Here is a 24,559-nt window from a genome sequence, read left to right on the forward strand (position 1 = left end):
AGCAGAAGTGGTCCTGACTTCAACTTCCCGCCTCTCCCTCGCAGATCTAAGTCCTCTCCGTGACGGAGAGGAAGCGTGCTGTTCAAGACTTCTCTGCGTCAGGGTGTGCTGTCTGTTACCCTCGCCCTCCCTGCGCCTCATAGGCAATAGCAGTGCTTTCCCAGCCAATGACCCGGCTCTGTGCTAAACGAGTTAACCTGTCAGCATACTTAGAACGGGTCTTGACAGCTCGGTGCCCACAGGCCAGCCGTGTTAACAAGAATGATCGCCCCGTCTCAACAAACCGCTGAGTCCTGTGAACATTTTCTCCGTAGGATGAAACCGTACAACAGTCATAAAAAGAGGAGTGGCCCTTTGCTCCTATCTGCCTAGAAATGATCAGCTGACACCAGGCCGTATCAGAAGACAATCAATCCTAGCTTGCCAGATATGACGAAGTACAAAAACTTTAACACTCGAGTCTGTGGCAGAACCATCATTGGACAAAAATGTCTAAAGGCTACTTGGGCCAGAATAGGGCCCAATACTTGAGTGTATGCTCTGCCTCTGACTAGTCCTCTAGCGTTGCTTCAACATTCGACGGAACCAATGTGTTTGAAAATGAAATGGTGCCCCCCCCTCCCCGGCCCAAGGTAATGGTCATTTCTGCGTGAACCTTATCCGTGTAATTCTTGGGGACAAAAGACCATTTTATCATCACAAGTGACTTCGTACATCAGGTAAGGCCCTAGGACAGGGCACCTTCGGTTGTGGAAGGCGTTGTTCTGGGGGCTGATTATCAAAGTGACAGATCGCTCCTCCCGGGTCCCGTGTGACCCGGCATGCCACATGCGTGACTCTCGCCGTACCAGAGATTCCTGGGAAGTTGAAATCTGTGAGCTTCGGAAACAGGTGCGTTGCCACGAGCCAGTTGTGTAAGAATGGGGTTGACAACAGAAGCAACAGGTGGCCTGGGACTGCTCTTCAGCAGAACTCGTCTTAAAGCAGGAGTGCCTCCCATTACCGACCACAGAGCGTAGGAAGTCTGACGTGAGGCCTAGCCGGACGGGTCATCCTGTGAGCTGATGACTTGTCCGTAATTTCAACTGACAGTGTAATAGGCTCAAACTCTGGACGGCCTCATTTGATCAACTTTGCATAAAGTGGATTCTCTAGTAACTGAAATTCACTTGTGGACTCCAGACCTCTTTAACCTGTACCGTGGAAGCTTTCCTCAGTTTTTCTCTGCTCATCGAACAGTGCAGGCTGCTGCCAAGCTTCTAATGAACGTCTTATGCCCTATTTTTTTTTTTGTGTGTGTGTGTGTGTGTCTGTGTGTGACAGACAGAGGGACAGATAATGACAGACAGGAAGGGAGAGAGATAAGAAGCATCAATTCTTCGTTGCAGCACCTTAGTTGTTCATTGATTGCTTTCTCATATGTGCCTTAACAGGGGGATAGGGGGGAGGGCTACAGCAGAGCCAGTGACCCCTTGCTCAAGCCAGTGACCTTGGGTTGAAGCCAGCGACCTAGGCTTCAAGCCAGTGACCTTTGGGCTCAAGCCGGCGACCCCACACTCAAGCTGGTGAGCCTTCGCTCAAGCCAGATGAGCCGCCACTCAAGCTGGCGACCTCGGGGTTTCGAACCTGGGTCGTCTGCATCCCAGTCCGATGCTCTCTCCACTGTGCCGCCACCTAGTCAGGCTTATGCCCTATTAAGAACAGGACAGCTCGATCTACACAGAACTGTCCTCACTGAGGCCAGTCTTGATGGATGTCACTGCCAGGGACACCGAGTAATCCTGTCAGCGAATGTGTGTTTTGCAATAATGCAGAAGTCCTTCTGACTCAGACCTGGCTCGGCAGGGTACTCCGTGCCTCTCTGGAATTTGATCCTGTTCATTCAAGCTTCAGTGTCCAGTACAAAGAGCACACACGCAGTGCTGGGTGTTTAAGGGCAAACGTTTTAAAGCAATAAATTTCCTGCTGCAGGAGGCATCCTGACAGGCAGAAGTGATCCGGGGCTCTCTCGTTCCGGCTTGGAGGGAAACCAAGTCAAGTCTCGAAGTGTGCCCGCCCGGCAGGTGTTCAGTGTCCTCCTTCCTCCTCCTGCCCTGCTCTGGGCCCAGCGGGACACGCCCTGGCTGCTAACGGACATTTTTCTCTCCTTTCCCTTCTCCGAAAAATGTCTCCCCTATCAGTTCTTCTATCTTCGTTCAAACTAACTCTTTACTGCCAACGGGGAGACAGTGTCCGTGGTGGTTTATCCTGAGTCATCCCAAGTGATGACTGTGAGTCACCAGTTTCTATGAGTAAAGATCTTTATCTATACGTATACATACACATATATATAAATATGTAATATAATATAAATATAAATATATAGAGTAGTTTCCCCATCCTCTCCTTCTCCCTTAGCTCTGCTTGAGCGTCTGGGAAGGAAAGCGCACAGAAGCTCAGACTCTGTCTTGCTGACGCTTGGAGGAAATGAGACACTGGTCGGACCAGAGATGTCAGTCTGGCTGCTCTGAGAGGACCCTAAAGAAGGCACCATTTCCAGAATGTACGTACAGGTAGATCCCACAATAACGGGTCCAGGCGTAAATACCCCGGATCTATTTTACGTTAGGAGCCTGAGCTCTTCTTCTCTAAGTAAAATCGCTCTCCACCTGTCACGAGAGGGATTATAAAAGTTTAAAAGGTTTCCCCTTCGCCCCTGCCAGTTCCTCAAACAAGCATGCGGACTGGGTCTTTTCTCTCGCTCCATATTGCCTTGGTCCCTGTGCATCTGTCTGTCTGTCTGCTAGTCACAGATCTTACCAGGTCAAGCCAAATAGGAAAAATGATGTCCTGCCTCAATTTCTTCTCCCCAAACCACTCAGGATGTGTGAGTCTTGAAGGAAGGGGGCTGACAAGTCACAACACTTGAAACCATGAATAATCTGACTCTTAAAATCACTTCATCCTCATCGATTTCTTATCCCACCTGGGTCTTCTCTCTACATCGCCTGCTCCCTCCTCCTCCGGGTGGAAAACCCTCGCTGTTCACTCAGAGCATCTTCCCTACTGTCCAGGCACCTCAGCGTCTCCTCTTGTAGCTCAAGGTACTTATCAAGGTCTTTTCCCCAAACACAATGGTGCCTCCCCGTGAAACCCCACGTGTTCCCATTGTCACACTTCCAGGTCAGGAGATGACAATATTCACGGAGCAGACAGAGTTCTTTAAACTCTCACCACTATCTAATCACAGGTGAGCTGTGTGGTGCTCACGACAGGGTTATGAATGGCGAAGTCCACAGCCGCCACATAAGACTGGCGCTCAACTTGGCAACCCTCCGGGTGGAGGGGGGATCTCATCCTGCCAGCCGACCTGCAAAGCTTCATCTTAGGGGCCAAGACCGTTTCGTACACCCCTGCCTGGATGCAGCACAGGACGTCAGGTTGGTCATGGGCAGAGAGCAGGAGGTTAGGACTTCCCTTTGAGATAACCGGCACAATCCTCTCTCTGACCTTTCTCTGGTTTCAAGGTCAAGGTGACAAAGTCATGGACAAAAATAAAAGACATGCTCTCTGGGCAGATGTTATTCCAAGCATAGTCTCCAGAGATGGTGAATTCAGGTGTCAAATACAAGGGCCACTTGACTTTTTAAGCTCCAGATTAAATTCAAGCAGTTTGTTGGTTGGTTGGTTTGTTTAACCTAAAATACTTTGTGCCCTCACCCCCAACCACTCTTACAGAATGACTATCAGCGCACAGATGACATGCTCACAGATACCAGCACCCAAGTCTCCACCCTCCCATCTGCACCCAGTACGACCGCAGCCGGGTCCACCTGCCTTGATCCTACTCTCCTACCCAGGTGACACGTGACAGCCCGAGAAAGCTGCTTAACTATTTCCAGAATTTTCCCCTAAAGTGACCCTTCTGATGCCACCAGACAGATGAAGTAGGGGTCACGCTTCAGCTCCTGTGGCGACCGGTGCTTGAGTACTGAAGACTCAGGTAGCTTCGTTTCCACTTCAGATAACTCCTACCTGCAACCGCATGGGGACAAGGACCGCCCGGTGGTGAACTACCTCTGCCCACCAGTTTACCTGGAAATAGGAGTCTTCTTAAACAGGACTGACCCCCCCCCCAACATTAAGCTCGTCTTAGATGACTGCTGGACAGTACCCACTGAAGACCCCAAAGCCTCTCTCCGCCCGTGGAATATTGTCATGAACGGGTAGGCGTTCTCCGCACAGAACGCAGCCCAGACAGCCCATTAAACTGCCCGTGAAGAGAGAAGTTCTCTTGGGTGTCAAGAGAAACGTGATATCCCCAGAGGCCCTGACTGTTTGACCTCCTTCCTCAGTGATCAATGCTGGGTCTGGTGAAGGACCATTACTTTCTGTTACCCCTGAATCTAAAAGAATGGGCTCTTCCTCCAAAACGTTCGGCTCCGATGCTCTACTCTTTATCTGGAGAGAGCACAGATCTCCAGCTCCAACCCATTTACGGAACACCGGCCGTGGGCCAGGTGCGGCGTGGGCCTCGTGCAGTATCAGAACCCCATCACTCCGTGAGACACTGGCTGCCTCATTCCACGGAGAAGAAGCCCCTGCTTTCTGCCTCAGGAACCAGCCCAGAGTAGTATTTAGTAAAAGGGTGCGATTCCCATGCCCGTTTCACTCTGGACTCGAACCCCCTGTTCTCTGAAGCTATGGCCGCGTGAACGTTTGTGCTCTGCCTGCTGGGCTCCACACCCGGATAGAACGGCACCTTCTTTTTCTCAGAGCTGTTGTCATCGGTTGCTAAGCTCTTACCCACTAGCGACGATCCCTCCTCAGGACTGTGGGTAGCCAGTGCACTCACGCAGCACATCCCTTCACTCCATTAAAGACTTGTTCGAGCCCTGACCGGTGGTGGCGCAGTGGATGGGGCGTCGACCTCGAGTGCTGAGGTTGTCGGTTCGAAGCCATTGGGCTTGTCCGGTCAAGGCACATATGAGAAGCAACTACTACGAGTTGATGCTTTCTGCTCCCCTCTTCCCATCTCTCTCTCTCTCTCTCCCCTCTCTAAAATCAACAAATGAAATCTTTAAAAATAATTGTTCAAGTGTTTCCTTCTCCGTGAAGTCTGTGCTCACCCTCTTGCTCCTGCACCCTGGTCCAAGTCTTCTTTCTTTAGCACTTACTCACTTAACATGCTACAGTTTTTTTTTTTAATAGCTCTCACTCCCTGCTAGCATCTAAGGTATAAAACGGACATACACTAACTGCCTAGGACGTAACGGTACTCATAATAGGAAGAAGAATTAAGCCAGTGTCATTGGAAGACATATATTATAAAGCTTAAACAAACAAACAAACAAACAAAACCCACAAAACTTTTATTTTTAGAAAAAAGTCTATGACTCTAATTTACATCTATAAGAACATACCAAGTTATAAGTAAGCCTTTTTTTAATTTTTGATTAAGAGCCAAATCGTATAAACCAAAAATAAATAAATAAATAAGAAAGAATACCTTTTGTTAACACATTTAGTTTGCTTTTGCCCCCTCACAGCCCAAGAGGACCTGATTCAGGCTCTGTTCATCTTTAAAATTCCCACTGGTACTTCTGCAAGGAAAGCGATTTGACCCACAAGGTTAGATCAGAGAAGCTTGATTCAAAGCAGATGGTAGCCTCTTCCTTCTCGCCCACACTGCAGACTCCCCTCCTGAACGCTGCTGAGGGTCTAGCAGGGGTCCCCAAACTATGCGTGCGGCCCTCTGAGACCATTTATCCGGCCCCCGCCGCACTTCCGGAAGGGGCACCTCTTTCATTGGTGGTCAGTGAGAGGAGCACTGTATGTGGCGGCCCTCCCATGGTCTGAGGGACAGTGCACTGGCCCCCTGTGTGAAAAGTTTGGGGACCCCTGGTCTAGAGGAGCAGGGGTGGGTGGGGTATAACCAGAAGCAAGCACGGGATGCAGGAGACACGGGGTCCAGCCGGGCACTGCAGAGACGCGCAGCACGGCCAGAGGAAGCAGTTTCCCCTCTCCGCCTCAGCTGTGCCCTCTAGAAGGGAGAATCGGCCAAGGGCGTCCGCTGCCTTGCCGCTCAAAGTGCGGTCCGTGGAAGGCTTTGCCTGGGAGTCAGTAAGGTCCGTAAGGTCTATGGAAACTATGGTCCTGCTCGAGAGCTCCGGGCTCAGACTCCGCCTTGTAACCACCCCCTGTAGGCGTGCACATTATGCACCAAGAAGCGCAAGTCTAACCCCTTTTCCAGAGCAGGGGTGCCCTCTACTGGCGCCGACAGGGAGCTCTTGGTTTTTAGGAGACACTCGTTTGAGGAGACACTTCCTTTTTTCCTTCGGCTGGGTTTTCAAGGTTTCCAGATGGAGCTGGCAGCTGTCACCTGCGCTGGGGAGAGGACAGGAATGTGCAGGGGACCTGGAGCTGTGGAGAGCCTGGCGAAGTCTCCAGCCTGGAGGGGTCTCTAACTTCCCGAGTGTGGCCCCGCCCCTTTCCTGCTGCCCCGCCCCTTCCTGCTGCCCCGCCCCCTTTCCTGCTGTCCCGCCCCCTTTCCTGCTGCCCCGCCCCTTTCCTGCTGCCCCGCCCCCTTTTTGCTGTCCCGCCCCCTTTCCTGCTGCCCCGCCCCTTTCCTGCTGCCCCGCCCCCTTTCCTGCTGTCCCGCCCCCTTTCTGCGGTCCCGCCCCCTTTCCTGCTGTCCCGCCCCTTTCCTGCTGCCCCGCCCCTTTTCTGCTGCCCCGCCCCTTTTCTACTGCCCCGCCCCCTTTTCTGCTGTCCCGCCCCCTTTTCTGCTGTCCCGCCCTTTCCTGCTGTCCCGCCCCTTTCCTGCTGCCCCGCCCCTTTCCTGCTGCCCCGCCCCCTTTCCTGCTGCCCCGCCCCTTTTCTGCTGTTCCGCCCCCTTTCCTGCTGTCCCGCCCCGATCGCTCATGCTGTCACTGAACCAGCATCGAGGGCAGAGGTCACGCCCGCGATGGGATTGTGATGCGGCTCTGAGACCTCCGGGAAGTTGGCAAGTGACTTCCGTACGTGGGGCCCCGTTCCCCCTCCCGCCGCTTGAACGTGGGGACATGAAGACGAGAACGTAGGACCTCCCGGGGCTGTTGTGGGAAAAGGTCACAGCGGGTAACGGATGGGAAGCTCTTTGAAAACCTGAAGGAGTTCACAGACGTCAAGGTGTGAGTTTCTCGGATGTCGCTGGGGAACAGGCCGTTCTGGTGCCGACCTGGCCCCGTCCCAGCCCCGTCCCGGACCGGCTGGGCCTGATGATGTTTGTCTAGACCAGGGTGTCTCCACCTCGGACGTCTTGACATTGGTGCCCGGATGCCTCTGTGTCGTGGAGCCCGTCCTGAGCGTCACAGGATGTTGACCAGCATCCCCGGTCTCCACCTATAAGATGCCAGCAGCAAGCCCCACCCAAACACAGTCATGACCATCACAAGTGCCTCCAGACACTGCCAAACGTCCTCTCTGGGGAGGGGGGTGGTTTACAAAATCGCCCCGGGTTGAGACTTGCTCTGTGGACTGAACAGGGGGCAGTCTGTGTAATGTAGCCCACCTGAAGGGAAAGAGATGCAGTGTTTCTCTCCCCAGAGCACTGCCGGCAGGGGGAGGATGGAATAACTAGCATTGAAAGGAATCAATGAACGGTTGGCCCTGGCCGGTGGGCTCAGTGGTGGAGCATCAGCTGCTGTGTGGATGTCCTGGATTTGATTCTTGGTCAGGGCAGACAGGAGAAGCAACCATCTGCTTCTCCACCTTCCCCCTCTTGCTTCTCTCTCTGTCTCTGTCTCTGTCTCTCTCTTCCCCTCCTGCAGCCAAGGCTCGATTGGAGCGAGTTGGCCCTGGGCGCTGAGGATGGCTCCATGGCCTCTGCCTCAGGCACTAAGAAGAGCTCGGTTGCTGAGCAAACGCCCTCCCTGGTTCCAGAATACTCGTGTCCTGACCCTGCCCGATCAGCATATTCCATTCGCCTGGTCACTCAAGCTTGTTCACACGGCCCAAGTCTATCTAATCGGTGTCAAGCCCAGAATAGCTGTATGTTCCATCAGCAGAGCCCAGCTTCCTGGTCCAGGACAAGGTTCTAACTGCAGACTGAAGTGTAACTAGAGCCGCTGGACATCTGTGCGGGAGGGCCTGCCTGAAGCAGCAGCCCGCGCCGCGGAGAGCTGGGCCAGGACCGGACGGGGCGTGCCCGGGGCACCGCCTGAGCCTCTGGACCCAGCAGTGCCTGAAACCCTACCCCCTGGCTCTTCAGCGGAGGGAAGGGAACCTCTCCCCCCAGCCCTCCGTTCTTTCAGCCACTCAGAATTGAGTGTCCATCACTCGTAACTGAAAAAAGCCCCATTACCCGAAACCTGCCCTGGACGTGAACATCGGCAGAGAAGGAACAGGAGGTCTGATATCTAGGGAGGAACGGGGAAGAAAACACAGTAAAGAAATAAAGCTCATCTAAATAAATATTTATTAAGATGCCACAGCAAAAAAAAAAGCACTGAAGTGGAAATCCCATAGGATTTTAAAAATTTCTATAGTCCTTCAGCATTTTCATAGAACATTTTTCTTTTTTCTTTTTTTAAGTGGTTTAACAGTACAAGTTCTTTAAAACAATACAAAAGTATCAAGGGCAAATATTTGAGGAACAGCACGTAACAGTACACTCCACAGTGGGTGCCATTCCTTGAGATTTTTTTTCAAAGAATGCTCTTAAGTATAACATTAACTTTGCACTCTTGTTTTCCAGCTTTGAGAGTCCATTACTGTTTGGCATGGCTGTTCTTTCTGACAAAAAAAGCTGATAAAATTGAAAAGCTTGGTCTGTTTTAGAAATAAACAGCTCTCATTTCTTAAAAAGAAAATAAAAAAAAGGAAAAAGGAAAGATTAAAAAGAAAAAACAACCCAGCAATCCACAGTTACCCCAAATTGGGCTCCTGGACAACCCAAGATCTGAGCCTTTGGGGTCAGGTGGCCCGGGTCCCAAGGCTCAGGACCCTGCCAAGGTCAAGTCTGCATGGCTGGGGAGGGGGGAGAGGCGGGAGGTGTTGAGCCACGGCCGTGCTCAGCCCGACAAGCAGGTGACAAGGTCAGAGAACACGTCCGAGGGGGGGCTTGACCACCTGGCGGCCTCCACGTCGTCATCGGAGGGCACGTGTGATCCAACCACCGTCCAGAGGGGACGGGGTAAACAGCTCCGGTTCCGTTGGGCCAGTCACTACCGGGAGCGCCCCTCTGGGTCCGCGGACTGCGTAGCCAGCTGACAGCCGCCGCTGGAGTTGTGTGTCAGGGGTCTGTTTGGTAACAAGGGAAACCGGTTAGCTCTGCGGCTGCTGTGAAGAGTAGGACTGAGCGTGTGCACAGCTGAGTAGATGATACTCTTTGTCCGTTTATTTTTAGCTGCTTGGTGTCACCATACCCGAGCTGGAGCTATACCAGTTTTACCCGTGAGGATCCTGAGGGCACAAGGGGTTGAAATGACTGAGTTGCAGGTGGGGTGACGGCCCCTTTCCCCCTTTAGTTCCCCCTTAAGTGAGGGGGGGCAGAGGCAGAGAGACAGACTCCTGCACACGCCCCAACCAGGATCCACCTGGCAAGCCCACTAGGGCGCGATACTCTGCCCATCTGGGGCAACTGCTCAGCAATGGAGCTATTTTAAGCTCCTGAGGCACAGGCCATGGAGCCATCCTCAGCACCCAGGGCCAACTTGCTCCAACTGAGCCATGGCTGCAGGAGGAGAAGAGAGAGAGAGATATAGAGAGAAGCGAGAAGGGGAAGGGTAGAGAATCAGATGGTTGCTTCTCCTGTGTGCTCTGACCAGGAATCGAACCCAGGACTTCCACACGCCGGGCTGACGCTCTACCACTGAGCCGAGCGACCAAGGCCCCCTGTTCCCTTTTCTAAATCAGACGTTGTGCTTCCCTGTTGTTGCCTCTGTCCTCACCACAATCTGGGGAGAAAGGAGAGCAAGGCGTGATCATAAATATATTCTTTTAAGTCCACAGTTTGTGGAAGGAGTAGCCCTGTTTTACCAACAAAAGAAAACTAGAACAGAGAAAAGTTAAGGAGTTTGTTCAAGATCACACAGCTAAGACACAGTGGGGCTGGGATTCAGACCCCTATCTTTGGATTCCAATTAACTGACGATGTCTTGACGACTTTAATAGGAGGAAGGGGGGAGAGAGAGAAAAATAGGGCTTTTGTGGCCCCTGTGACGGCAGATCTCAGAAGGAAGGGGAGGTAGTGCTGTTGATATTAACTAACCAGTCTGTGAATTATCTTAAGCATTTCGAGTAGTCTTGCCCACACTGACACCCCACGGTCACACACCCGAGCTTGGCTGACAGCCGCGTCCCCCAAGGTCCAACTCCCTGCGAGGTTTTCTTACAGACGCTGAGAACACTGAGCCCTGTCGCCTGGCCTCCCTTCCAGCTCAGTGTCCACCTGACAAAATTCTGGGCACGAAGGTTTGGTTGGAGGAGGACAGGGAGAGGTCCTGGCAGGAAAAAGAGATCTCACTCACGTGACCGAAAGGGCTAGACTCACTCGCTTTCTCCTCCCTCGCACGTGGGTGGTGCCGCCCCAGCTACGAGGAGACGACCCAACGGGCTCCAGACGGGAACATAACGGCAGAAGGGGCCTGGCATGCTGTTGACTCTGCTCTCTGCGGCTCGTTCACACAATAAAAATAACCCCTATTTGTTTAAGCGAGTGTCTGCCTCCGGCTGCCATTACCTGCCCCCAGGGCATTCCTACCTGATCACAGAAGCACAGAAAAGAACTAAGAAGGATCCTTCACTCTCTGCGGGCGGAGATGCGAGGACGGGGGCGACCCCACAGCCAGACGCAGACTTCCCCCGCCCCCCGCGGCCCCCAAACCTCAGGCCCTGGGGGGGTCTCGCTGACGCCCACCCGAGCAGCATGGGGTGTCCTTCTCAAAGTTCCTCTGTCTACACAGGGGGGCAGCGCGATGCATTTCTTCCACGATGGCTTCGTGGTCACGAGAACATCCTAGAGTTTTGTTCCCTTTGTTAAAAAGTTTAGTTGTGTTATCTTAACGTTTTAGCGTCAAAATTCCATTTATGTCATGGAATAAAGTGGACAGTTCCTCTTTCCCCCCCTTCTGTTTTGGGTCTCTTAACAAAAAGAGTTCTCTGTTTCTTGAGTTTTGAAAATCCACTGCTGGAAGGGTTTTCAGGTGACGATTTTTTTATAGTAATATTACATACTACGTGTCTTTTTCACTCAAATTCTTGTTTTTCAGCATACACTTAGAAGAGCTGCAGGCCTCAATGAACCAATACTCTCTGGTGACTGGAGCATGATGTTACAAAATCATGCATGGCAAAAAAAAGTCTATTAAAAGTACAGAATAGACCAGTGGATTTTAGTGTGACAGAAGACAGCCCGTCATCGGGTCATGCCTGTTACAGTGTTGATAAGAAGCCATGGCGGCTTAACTCCGGGTTACATCAATCACCCAGGCACAACTGCTTTCATACACTGTTTTGCTTCAAGTCTCAGAACCTATCCATGACTTCAGCAAGTCCCGCTGGAACAACAAATTCACGTTTCAATTAACCGTGAAGAAACCAGCACTTGCCGAGTTCCGGTGTTCCATCAGAGAACACCCCTAGTCCCCTGAGAAAGCATTTCCTCTTTCCAACCACACGTTTGTGAGGCTGGGTCTTCCTCCTCTGCCTCAACCAGGGTGACATCTCACAACGCAGCGAATACAGACGCCCGGACGAGGACCCGCCCAGACGAGGACCCGCCCAGACAGGAACCCGCCCAGAGGAGAACCCGCCCAGAGGGAGAACCCCAACGCCCACAAAGGCCCACCAGGGTCTCTGTGAAACGTGGGACAAGCACTCCCTTAGTTCATGTTGTATAGAAAAACACAGCTACTTTTCATAAAATATGTGCTTTTTCAATCAACAGGGTTATATTTGTTCTTTTTAAATGAATAAATATTTTTTGAATTCCTGTTATAATTTCCATTTGACTAATTATGAATACACTGAACAAAAATACTCTTTGAAAGACTCATTTTTAAGAAGGTAGAATGGAACCTGGGAACACAGAGGTTGACAACTGACAGCCTCAGGGAAAACAAGGTGTCCAAGTGCCTTGTCTGGAGGGGAGAGGAGGAGGAAGAGGGGGAGGGGGAGGGGGAGGAGAAGGAGGAGGGGGAGGGGGAGGAAGAGGAGGAGGGGGAGGGGGAGGAGAGGGGGAGGAGGAGGGGAAGAGGAGGGGAAGAGGAGGGAAGGGAGAGAAGGAGGGGAGGGGAGGAGGAGGGGGAGGGGGAGGGGAGGAGGAGGAGGAGGAGGAGAAGAAGGAGGAGGAGGAGAAGGAGGAGGAGGAGGAGAAGGAGGAGGAGGGGGAGGAAGAGGAGGAGAGAAGGAGACCGAGGACAAACCCTGAATCTCTTTTTCTGTCTCTTCATTGGTCAACAGGTGGCATTCCAATGTTGCTACTTCCTGTGGCTGGAGAGCAACGTCCAGAAACAGGCAGAGCTCAGAGGCACCCACCTCAATAAGCCCAGTCAAGAGACGAGTACTTCTCCTTTTCTCTCCTTTAAGACTGACAGCAATCGAAAGAATGTATAAGAAGCCAAAGTGACTCCAGGGATACAGCCACTAAGCTCACGGGCTCTTCTGTAGAAAAAACAAAATGTTCTTCGAGGGCAAGGGCTGGCACGTCACAGCCCTCAGACCAGATCTGGCCTGCTGCCTCCGTGTTGTAAATAAAGTTTTATTAGAACACAGTGACACCCGTTTTTGTCTCCTCATTGTCTGGGCAGCACCGGAGCTGAGTGGTGGCAGCGGAGGACCCACGAAGTCTAAGAGACTTACAGCCCGGCCCCTGGTATGTAGGAACTGTCCCCGGCCCCTGTTGTGAAGTCACTCGGTACCTCGCCTAAGAGGCTTTGGAGTTCGTTGACCTGACGCGAGTCCCTTCCTGCCACTCTGTGCTTTGGGACGTGGCCTCCTTTTCCCTGACACAGAACAGGGCTGGTCCCTGCCCCGCAGGGTGGCGGTGAGGACTCCGTGAGCTCAAGCCCGGCAAGTATGTAACCGAGTCCCTGGCACAGGCGGGCGCTCGGTGGGTATCAGCCACCACCACCGGCTGAGCAGGAGCTTACAGGAAGTGCAACAGGACCACGTCCCACTCGGGACTCAGATACAAAACCCTGAGAACAAAGGACAGAATCCAAGCATGAAAGAAAAAAAAAATATATATATATATGATATCAATATATGTATATATATATATATCAATATATCACCATGAGCAGCCCTTCGGACAGCGGCCCAGGACAGACAGACAGACACACTGTCTCCAGTGGGTTCACCACAGGGCTGGCTCCCCTGCAGCGGTTACACGGACCGCTGTGCCCTCCGTCGGGGTCCCCGGGGAAGGAAGTCCCTGGCAGGAGCAGGATCCCCGGAGTCAAACACCAGACTCACACTCGGTGATGAGACACTCAGCCTGAAGAACAGGGGGCCAGGCACACCATGGAGCTCCCCCTTCTCCCAGAAAGAAGACCTTCATTTCAAACTCGGAGAAGCAGAGCCCTCGGGATTTCAAACTCGGAGAAGCAGAGCCCTCGGGATTTCAAACTCGGAGAAGCAGAGCCCTCGGGTCAGCTGCCTGTCGCCATGGAAACCAACTATGTGACACAGATGAGGATGAGAAGGAAAGAGGTCTGACTATTCAAGTGCCAGCCGCCCAGGAAGATGGGGTGACCCCTGTCCTCACACACCCATCCCCCTCTCTCCATCAGAGAGAACTGATTGTAGACACTTTGGATTTGTTACACTATATATGCATCACTGTGATTGCCAAATGAGTAATTCTGAATCGCGTTATAAGAGCGACACACCGGATTTAATGTTTTACACGAACCCTCTCAGAAGCCCCCTGTTTGCTCATTCTCACTCAGCTCTATTCTGTGGCTAGTCAGACTCATTCGTGTCAGTCAGGAATGTCACATATTTCTTTATTCCCGGTTCCCATTTAAATTCCTGTAAAATGAAGTCATCTTTTTAAAGGCATTCATCAGTTTAAACAAACACCTCCAAGAGTTGTCATGTCATGACAACAAAATGAGTCGTCCCGTGTGGCAGATACTGAGAGCCACAGATGTGCCTGAAACGCCACGGTGAACTCCCGTCTGACGCCGGCCGTGTTGGGGAACTCTGAGGAACACGAGCCTCTTACAACGCTGCTTCTAGGCAGGGGCGGGTGTGGGTCCCGTCCGTAAAATTCCCCCACGTGGACGAGATTCCACTGTTGGGTCGACATGTACTTACCTGGGAGCAAACCAGTAGCTGAGCAGGCTGGACACCACCACGTAGGACACGACGATCGTCCCTGACATGGCGAGGGACACGAAGCCCAAGCCACAGAGGACGCACAGCAGGGAGAGGCCGCCCACAGAGATGACCAGTCCTGGAGGAGAGTGTGGTCAGAAGCATTCACCGGAAACAGCTGAGAGCAGCCAGACCCCCTGAACCACTGTGCTTAAAACAATAGTTAACTTGGATTTTTTTTTGAAAGCAAAGAGATTTCCCATAAAAAAAACCAACAACAACAACCCGGCTGGAGCGTCAGATCACAGACATGACCCTAAGGTCGCTGGCTCGAGCAAAAAGGGTCACTCGGGCCTGACCTGTGGTGGCGCAGTAGATAAAGCGTCAACCTGGAAATGCTGAGGTCGCCAGTTCAAAACCCTGGGCTTGCCTGGTCAAGGCACATATGGGAGTTGATGCTTCCAGCTCCTCCCCCTTCTCTCTCTCTCTCTCTCCTCTCTCTCCTCCCTCTCTAAAAATGAATAAAAAATAAAAAATAAATTAAAAAAAAAAAGGGTCACTCGGTCAGCTGGACCCCCCAGTCAAGGCACATATGAGAAAGCAATCAATGAACAACTAAGGTGCTGCAACAAAGACTTGATACTTATCTCTCTCCCTTCCTGCCTGTCTGACCCCCTCTCTCTCTCTCTCTTGCATGCTAAATCAATCAATCAATCAAATAAATAAAGCAGCCTTCAAAGTCCATGTTTTAACTTCGCCAGCAAGCTGCCTTGGTTGATGTGAGTTTGACAAGAACCGGGACCTCTGGCAAGTGCTGCAGGGGCTAATAAATGTTTCTCCCCATTGAGTTGTTTTCCAGGGGGGCAGAGAACTGAGCAGGTCACCTTCCAGTAGCAGGACTCCCACGAAAGCAGCCAGGGAGGTGAGGACCACCAGGAGCAGGAAGAACCCCACGGGGACAGCCGACATGACCACGAACACCAGCAAGGTCAGAGCTGCAAAAGGGTGTCTGTCCAAGTACTGACCCACCGGAGACTTCATCAAGGCCACCACCTGTGGGCGAAGAAGGAGGAGCCGGGATCACTGAACGCCAGGTCTGCAGGCCAGGGCTGTATCTGCTCGAGCTGCCAGAAGCAGAAGCCCGCAGTCACAAAGTGGGAAGGCTCCTAAGTAAGACGACAGCACAGGAACAATCCTCCCAAGACAGGGGTCACACAGATCACATCAACCACCTAAGGCAGCTGCAGATAAACAGCAAGTGTGAGGGCCCCACACCATGAAAGGGGGAACCACCCAGCACAGGTCCAACACTAAACACACCCTCTCAGCACATGTGTGCACTGACGTCCTGCACAGCCACAGCTCCACCACTTAACACACCCCCAGCACGTGTGTGCACTGACGTCCTGCACAGCCACAGCTCCACCACTTAACACACCCCAGCACGTGTGTGCACTGACGTCCTGCACAGCCACACCTCCACCACTTAACACACCCCCAGCACGTGTGTGCACTGACGTCCTGCACAGCCACACCTCCACCACTTAACACACCCCCAGCACGTGTGTGCACTGACGTCCTGCACAGCCACACCTCCACCACTTAACACACCCTCAGCACGTGTGTGCACTGACGTCCTGCACAGCCACAGCTCCACCACTTAACACACCCCCAGCACGTGTGTGCACTGACGTCCTGCACAGCCACAGCTCCACCACTTAACACACCCCCAGCACGTGTGTGCACTGACGTCCTGCACAGCCACACCTCCACCACTTAACACACCCCCAGCACGTGTGTGCACTGACGTCCTGCACAGCCACACCTCCACCACTTAACACCCTCAGCACGTGTGTGCACTGACGTCCTGCACAGCCACACCTCCACCACTTAACACCCTCAGCACGTGTGTGCACTGACGTCCTGCACAGCCACAGCTCCACCACTTAACATCCCCTCAGCACGTGTGTGCACTGACGTCCTGCACAGCCACACCTCCACCACTTAACACACCCCCAGCACGTGTGTGCACTGACGTCCTGCACAGCCACACCTCCACCACTTAACACACCCTCAGCACGTGTGTGCACTGACGTCCTGCACAGCCACAGCTCCACCACTTAACACACCCCCCAGCACGTGTGTGCACTGACGTCCTGCACAGCCACAGCTCCACCACTTAACACACCCCCAGCACGTGTGTGCACTGACGTCCTGCACAGCCACACCTCCACCACTTAACACCCTCAGCACGTGTGTGCACTGACGTCCTGCACAGCCACACCTCCACCACTTAACACCCTCAGCACGTGTGTGCACTGACGTCCTGCACAGCCACACCTCCAGCACTTAACACCCTCAGCACGTGTGTGCACTAATGTCCTGCACAGCCACAGCTCCACTTAACACACCCCCAGCACGTGTGTGCACTGACGTCCTGCACAGCCACAGCTCCACCACTTAACACACCCCCAGCACGTGTGTGCACTAATGTCCTGCACAGCCACAGCTCCACCACTTAACACACCCCCCAGCACGTGTGTGCACTGACGTCCTGCACAGCCACACCTCCAGCACTTAACACACCCCCAGCACGTGTGTGCACTAATGTCCTGCACAGCCACAGCTCCACCACTTAACACACCCCCAGCACGTGTGTGCACTGACGTCCTGCACAGCCACACCTCCACCACTTAACACCCTCAGCACGTGTGTGCACTAATGTCCTGCACAGCCACAGCTCCACTTAACACACCCCCCAGCACGTGTGTGCACTAATGTCCTGCACAGCCACAGCTCCACCACTTAACACACCCCCAGCACGTGTGTGCACTGACGTCCTGCACAGCCACAGCTCCACCACTTAACACACCCCCAGCACGTGTGTGCACTGACGTCCTGCACAGCCACAGCTCCACCACTTAACACACCCCCAGCACGTGTGTGCACTAATGTCCTGCACAGCCACACCTCCACCACTTAACACACCCCCAGCACGTGTGTGCACTGACGTCCTGCACAGCCACAGCTCCACCACTTAACACGCCCCAGCACGTGTGTGCACTAATGTCCTGCACAGCCACAGCTCCACCACTTAACATCCCCTCCGCACGTGTGTGCACTGATGTCCTGTACTCACACTTCGCCTCCTGCCTCACAGCTGTGGTTTCACCGTTGCACCCAGAGGCACAGAGAGCTTAGGTCCTAACTACACCAGGTGCCACCTGGGAGCCTGTTAGAAATGCATTATCTTGGCCCTGGCCAGCTGGCTCAGCGGTACAGTGTCAGCCCAGTGTGTGGAAGTCCCAGGTTCAATTCCTGGTCAGGGCACTGCAGAAGTGACCATCTGCTTCTCCAACCCTCTTCCTTCTCTCTCTCGTTCTCTCTTCCTCTCCTGCAGCCATGGCTTGAATGATTCGAGCAAGTTGGCCCTGGGTGCTGAGGATGGTTTCATGGCCTCCACCTCATTAAAATAGCTCAGTTGCAGAGTAACAGAGCAACGCCCCAGATGAGCAGAGCATTGCCCCATAGAAGGCCTGCCGGGTGGATCCTGGTCGAGGCGCATGCGGGAGTCTGTCTCTCTGCCTCCCCACTTCCCACTTAATTAAAAAGAAAGAAAGAAACGCAGTATCTCAGTCCTGCCCCCAACCCGCTGAATTAGGTGCTGCTTCTTAACAAGACCCCCTGGTGATCTGCACACACATTCAAGGTTGAGGAACTGTGGATGAAGTGACTTCATCATGAGCCACACAGCTTCCACGTGGCAAACTCTGGGCATTCAGGGCCAACCCCTTTCACGCCAAACGTCAGATGTTTTCAACAACTGCTGCCCATTAGGGAACTGCTTTCTGTCATCAGCCGGGAGACCACAGCTGGGCCGTAGCCGACGACTGCTGCAGGCTTACGCTGCGTTCATATACGGCTCCCTCTCTACCAGGGAAAGGGGTTCTGTGTCCTCCTCAGGGGAGCAGGGCTACAGCACCCCTGGACCCCACGCTGGCTCTCTCCTCCTCGGTGCTGACATCCGCCGTTCCCTTCAGAGGTCCCGTCATTCCAGAACTTTCCCTAGTAAACCCTGCTCCTTCCTGAGCCTTATTCCTCAGAGTCCTGTGGGCCAGCAGCTGGGAGGAAGACAAAATTCAAGCCACAGCCATCACGGGTCAGGTTCCATGACCCAGAAATGCACAGGCCACCTTCTGGAAACAGCTTTTTACCCATGTGATTCAGAGGTGGTGGTCTGGGGGGCACATGGAAGGCAGGAGGGTTCTGTCGTTTAATCTGACAGTGACCCAACTGCCTAGAAAAGGCCACGGCCATCGGGTCTGGAGTCTCAGCACTGCCCCCTGAGGCCTCTCAAGGCAAGACAACCAACATCCTGCCAGGCCACCAAGGGGCCTCCCGCTCACCCGCACACTGCCTCCAGCTGGCCCTTTCTGACAAAAGCGACTAAGACTCGGCTATTCCGCCCCTCCAGCCAGAGGGAGCAGAACCAGGCACCGCCTCTGGGCTAGGACTGCTCAGCTCCGAGGCTGTAGGATCAGGACCCAGTAAGAATCTTCTGTAGGGTGGTGGCTGATGGTCTGAGAGGTCAGGGAGCACGAGGGCCACAGGAGTGGGGTCAGGAGGCTGTGGGCTGTCAGTTCAAAGTCCATGAATCAACCCTATGTATTATATAAGGTATCTTTAAATAGAAATGTTCAGCCCTAGCCCATCAGGTTGGCTCAGCAGTAGAGTGTCGGCCTGGCGTGTGGAAGTCCCGGGTTCGATTCCCGGCCAGGACACACAGGAGAAGCGCCCATCTGCTTCTCCACCCCTCCCCCTCCCTCCTCTCTGTCTCTTTCTTCCCCTCCCGCAGCCAAGGCTCCATTGGAGCAAAGTTGGCCCGGGTGCTGAGGATAGCTCCATGGCCTCTGCCTCAGCTGCTAGAATGGCTCCGGTTGCAGCAGAGCGACACCCCAGATGGGCAGAGCATCGCCCCCTGGTGGGCGTGCCGGGTGGATCCCAGTCGGGCGCATGCGGGAGTCTGTCTGACTGCCTCCCCACTTCTCACTTCGAAAACATACAAATAAATAAGTAAACAAATAAAAAGAAATGTTCATAAAACAGGTTATATGTTTATCGTTGATAAAAAATAAGTGTGACCAGAAGTTAACCAGAATTTCATCCTGTATTGCCCCAAGGAGCAACGGGTCAGAATTGGCTCATTCAGAGTCTGATGTGACTTTACAGGATATAACGAGAATCCAGTGTAAGAGGCAGAGGAGCACGAGGACCCCTCTGACTGAGCTAGCTTTCAGTAGAAAGAGTCTCCGGCTGAGAGAAAGCTGCTCGAACAATTTAAAAATAGCTTTGCTAAATCCAGAGTGCCAGAGGTTTTGGGATGAGTCCAGAAAAGATCTACACAGAGTATGTTACTCTAGATCACAGAGTGGTATCTTCTCAAAGGGACACAAACACAGAGATTACAAAACAGTTCAGTTTGTTACTTATGTGAGTGTTTTTCTGGGTATATTGCATAGAAAAAAGTCTAGAGTGACATGCCACAAAATGTTAATGATACTGTATCTGAGAGCTGTTATTTTATTTTTCACTGAGAAAATGCTGAAAGGCACATAAAAGAGAGCTATAAAGATAAACACATACAGGAAGGTGAAAGAAATACACTATCTAAAGTCCCATCACCACTGAATGGCTACTAAACTGAAAAGTGGCTAATTCAAAGTAAAATATTCTGGATAAAGTACACACTGGAATTTAAAGACAGTAAAAAAAAATGTAAACACTTCAATCAGTTTTCATTAATAATTCTTATGACTACATGTTGACGTGGTAGTATTTTGGGTATAAAGTGAATAAAATACATCATTAAAATTTCATCTGCTTCTTTTTACCATTTCAATGTGGCTGCTAGAAAACTTTAAATTGCTTATGTGGCTCACATCATACTTCTCTTGGACAAGGGGTTTCTGGTGGAACACTGAACTCAAATCTTTTTCCTTTTTCTTTTTTTCCAAGTGAAAGGAGGAGAGATAGAAAGACAGACTCCCGCATGGGCCCTGACCAGGATCCACCTGGCAACCCCCACTTGGAGCAGATGCTTTGCCCATCTGGGGCCACTGCTTGCAACTGAGCTATTTTTAGCACCTGAGCTATTTCTAGGTGGGAGACTCCATAGAGCCATCCTCAGCACTTGAACCAAGCCATGGCTGTGGGAGGAGAGGGGGAGGGGAAGAGAAAATGGGAAGAGGGAAAGGTGGAGAAGCAGATGGTCACTTCTCCTGTGTGCCCTGACTGGGAATCAAACCCAGGACATCCATATGCGGGACCAACGCTCTACTACTGAGCCAATCAGCCAAGGCCCAAGTCAAATCTTAAAGTAGACTCTGGCTACCTCATTTTCAGGGTAAAAGGCAAGCCAATATTAACGTAAAGAAAAAACCGATGGTGTCTGTGACACACACGCTGAGAGCGCCTCTCTGTATCCAGCTGAAGAACGAGATCTGCCACAAGAGGTGTTCATGTGACTGAGTTCTGGTCGGAGGTGGAAGTGGGTGTGTTGTATGTGTGACTTCCAGGAAGTCTCCTAAAATTCCAGGGGGCTTGCAAGTCTTTCTTCCCCCTCTCCTCCATCCCACTGCCTGGAACATGGACTATGACGGTGGATGCTAGCCATCTTAGACAATGAGTTACTTAGACATGGCAGGGTGGCAAGCTAGAAACATTCCTAACCTACCTCTAAATTTTTTCTACTTGAGAGAATGCTTCCTACGGTGTTAAAAAGCTGATGTGACTTTGGGATTTCCCATTATATGTACAGAACTGATGTGGAAACTGACCTTTGAATTATTCTGGACAGACTGCAGGAGCAAAGACAGCTTCCTCTGCAAGTTTTGCAAGTCCTTGAAGGTGCTCGGGGGCTCCTCCTTGGCCATCCTGGGACCCAGGTCAGTCTCTCAGGGATGGACCCCTCCACCAGGACGCTCTCCAGGGCAGTGCACAGCTGAATGTCTCACGTCATCCTGTCTCTTGTTGTCACTGGAGGAAACAAAAAAGCTTCTTAAACCATTAGTGGTCTTTCCCAAGTAACTGGCCCAACACGAGCTTCTACCATCGTCACACTTTGATGGTGGACATGCAGAGAGAAAGGGAGCATCACAATATCTATCAAAATTTCAAAGCGCACTTACCTTGATCCAATCATTTATTTTCCAGGAACATAAAGGAAATAATCAGGTACGTCAAAAGAATCCGAAAGAGGCCCTGGCCGGTTGGCTCAGTGGTAGAGCGTCGGCCCAGCTGCAGGAGTCCTGGGTTTGATTCCCGGCCAGGGCACACAGGAGAAGCGCCCATCTGCCTCTCCACCCCTCCCCTCTCCTTCCTCTCTGTCTCTCTCTTCCCCTCCCGCAGCCGAGGCTCCATTGGAGCAAAGTTGGCCTGGGCGCTGAGGATGGCTCCTTGGCCTCTGCCCCAGGCGCTAGAGTGGCTCTGTGGCCTCTGCCTCAGGTGCTAGAATGGCTCTGGTTGCAGCAGAGCAATGCCCTAGATGGGCAGAGCATCACCCCCTGGTGGGCATGCCGGGTGGATCCCGGTCGGGCGCATGCAGGAGTCCGTCTGACTGCCTCCCAGTTTCTGGCTTTGGAAAAAAAAAAAAAAAAAAGTATCTGAAAGATGTGCTGGGCCTCCCTGATTAAAATAGACAATAAACAGTAAAACAATAAAAAGAACCTAAATGTCCATTAGAAAATTGGTTAACCCTTTGAGTAGCACGAACGTTCATGGACGTCCTTGTGCCTCCTGACCATCCAGAGTACAATCGTACAAAAATTTTTATTTTTAAAATGTGGAAGGCAACATTAAAAAAAGGCCAATGTATATTCTTCCTGTTTCCATAAATTGGTTATCAAACAAACATGATTTTAAGTTAATAAAACTGGAACTGGAACTAATTTCATTTTTTGGAAAAAAACCCTCACTTCCAGGGGTTAGCAAGCATGAAAAAAACTCACTACTCCAAGGGTTAAATAATGATAAATTTATACAACAGAGTGTTGTGCAATCGTGAAAACATGAGAATATGCCCCTAAGTGAGGAAAATTTATAACATACTTCATATGGTTACATAAATATTTCATGGATATATGCCATAGTAAAAGGTCTAGGAAGACATCTAATAAAATGATAACAGTATTATCTCTGAAAGCTTATATTTATTTTATTTTTTTGGCCTGTCAAAATGCTGAAAAGAATATAGAAGAAAGAAAGAAAGAAAGAGCAAGCTGAATGCCCTCTGTCAAGTCCCATAGCCTTCTTTTCCTCCCCAGACGCCATTCTCAAACAACAGTTACTGGTGGCCAATGTCTTCTGTATTTACTACCACCCACACCGAACTGGCTGCCTCCCAACCGCACTGTGCCACAGAACCCATCCTCTGTACTTATGTGTAACTCTCTCCCTCTTAACAAGGTGCCCAACGGGGTGGCCCTGGCCACAATTACACTCTGTGACTCAACAACCTCGAATTTCCAAGGCTGTCCCAATCTCGTTTTGTTTTACTGACTATCCCACGTGCTAACTGAGTGTGTGTGCGCGTGCGCGTGCGCGCGCGCGCGGGGGGGGTAATCACTGCTCACAAAAACTTAGGGATATTTTATAGCTTCATATTCATTTTTAAATATCCCCTAATTTTTGTGAGCAGTCTATTAATCTCTATTGGATCTAGTAGCAAACTTAAAGCATGTTAATGGCCTCAGCTAGCGAGCCTCTGCTATATATAACACACGCCCTCCTGTGAAACAAGACCCCCCTGGACGCCGGAGGACCAAGCCCCCCACCCCCACGCTCCGGCTCTGCACCGCAGCTGGCTGGCCTAGATCTTGAGTTAGGGACGTTCCCAGCGCTCGGCTCCGCTCAGGTCACTTCCGCAACGAGCAGAAACAAGCCCAGCTCCCCTTACTGGTCTCCCGGAGCCCTGGGGAAGTCGGGGCCACCAGGACCGGTTTGGGGAGCTCCACCGCCGCGGGCGTGGGTCGGAATGCCAAGGGTCAGGGGCCGTTCCTGCCCGCCCCAGCCCGCGACCTGCGCGGGGAGCCAGCAGCCGACCCCCGCCAACCCCACCCCGGGGCCAGGGCCACGCCAACCGTCCCCACGGGGCGCCTCCTCCCGCCTGCCAGTCTCCGGAGACGCCGGGGGGGGGGGGCGGGGGGGGGCGGGCGGGCAACCGTTTGCTGGGAGCCTCGGGTCGGGGCCACGCAGGTGGCGAGGGGATCTGTCCGGAGAAGACACGGAGACCGAGAACAGGGGGCCTCGGGAGGAGTCGAGCACCCCGTCATGAATCTGGGGAGACTCTCTGCGGGGACGGGGAGGGGGTTCTCGGGAGGGAAGCGGGACCCGGGAGGAGGGCACCCCCATGAGTGAGGAGGGCTTGGCCAGGATGGGGCCGGGTCCGGGGGTGCGAGGGGCCTGGCGAGCCAGGATGGGGCCGGGTCCGGGGGTGCGGGGCCTGGCGACCGGTCCATCAAGCCCAGCAGCGGAAGGGGGGGCTGTGCGCGCGCAGCCGGTCCCGGGGCCTCGGACAGGTGCGCTCACCTGTTCCCAAGCCGCGCACCGACGGCTGCTGGCGGGGCCGCCGGCACCCCGCGCCCGGGCTGCGAGTTCCCACCTGGTTCCGGAGGACGCGCCGAGCGGTGCCTGCGGGTGGGGCTGGCGGGCGGAAGGGACCCCGGAGGAAGCGGCGGGCTGCGCAGGCCAGGAAGACCGCACGAGACCAGCCCTCCCGGCCAGGCCCCGCCCCTCGAGGCCCCGCCCCGCATCGAGGCCCCGCCCTTCTGCCTCTCGTGCCCCGGCCCCGCCCTCCAGGCCCCTCCTCCCAATCCCTCTGCGGCCCCGCTTTCTAGGCCCCGCCTCCCCCAACCCTCCTCGGCCCCGCTCTTCCCGGTCGCGCCCCGCCCAGCAAGCCCCCCGCCCCTCCCTGGCTCCGCCCCGCCCTCCAGGCCCCGCCTCTTATGGCTCCGCCCCTCCTTTCGGCCCCGTCTCCCCGGCCCTTCCAGGCTCCGCCCCTTCCCAAGCTCCGCCCCTTCTCCAGCACAGCTGGGTCGCAGAATGCGGTGTAGCACACACGCCCGCACACACGCACACACGGACGCACACCCAGCCTTTTGGAGCCACCAGGACAAGCCTGGAGAGGTTTCCAGATGAGGAAACCGGCCTACGGAGGTTGCCCTCCCTATTCCCCTTTCCAAAGTGCCCAGGTCTCTGCTGGACAGGTGGCCGGACAGCG

The 24,559-nt window shown here is 53.1% G+C and overlaps 1 protein-coding gene and 1 long non-coding RNA gene across 6 annotated transcripts; one reads left to right on the plus strand and one right to left on the minus strand.

Annotated features, from left to right (window-relative positions):
* Positions 1 to 479: 479 nt before the first annotated feature.
* LOC136336648 (uncharacterized) lies at positions 480 to 5,485 on the plus strand. 3 transcript variants are annotated; one of them, XR_010731483.1, is made up of 3 exons: positions 480 to 719; positions 2,398 to 2,552; positions 3,718 to 5,485. It is a non-coding gene; the product is annotated as an uncharacterized lncRNA (long non-coding RNA). The 3 variants fall into 3 exon arrangements; XR_010731485.1 differs by having other exon boundaries at positions 2,398 to 2,542; XR_010731484.1 differs by having other exon boundaries at positions 480 to 632.
* A 2,966-nt stretch (positions 5,486 to 8,451) lies between these two features.
* LDAF1 (lipid droplet assembly factor 1) lies at positions 8,452 to 24,064 on the minus strand. 3 transcript variants are annotated; one of them, XM_066275909.1, is made up of 5 exons: positions 23,869 to 24,057; positions 21,120 to 21,318; positions 15,168 to 15,336; positions 14,284 to 14,422; positions 8,452 to 9,261 (listed from the first exon to the last, which is right to left on the minus strand). In XM_066275909.1, exons 2-5 carry the CDS (start codon positions 21,213 to 21,215, stop codon positions 9,186 to 9,188), a joined length of 480 nt encoding a protein of 159 aa, XP_066132006.1. In that variant the 5' UTR covers positions 21,216 to 21,318; positions 23,869 to 24,057; the 3' UTR covers positions 8,452 to 9,185. The 3 variants fall into 3 exon arrangements, with proteins under 3 accessions (XP_066132006.1, XP_066132005.1, XP_066132004.1); XM_066275908.1 differs by lacking the exon at positions 8,452 to 9,261 and adding an exon at positions 13,691 to 14,169 and having other exon boundaries at positions 23,942 to 24,064; XM_066275907.1 differs by lacking the exon at positions 8,452 to 9,261 and adding an exon at positions 13,694 to 14,169 and having other exon boundaries at positions 23,869 to 24,061.
* Between the last annotated feature and the right edge of the window lie 495 nt (positions 24,065 to 24,559).

The sequence above is a fragment of the Saccopteryx bilineata genome, chromosome 4, assembly GCF_036850765.1.
Source record: "Saccopteryx bilineata isolate mSacBil1 chromosome 4, mSacBil1_pri_phased_curated, whole genome shotgun sequence".
NCBI lineage: Eukaryota > Metazoa > Chordata > Mammalia > Chiroptera > Emballonuridae > Saccopteryx > Saccopteryx bilineata.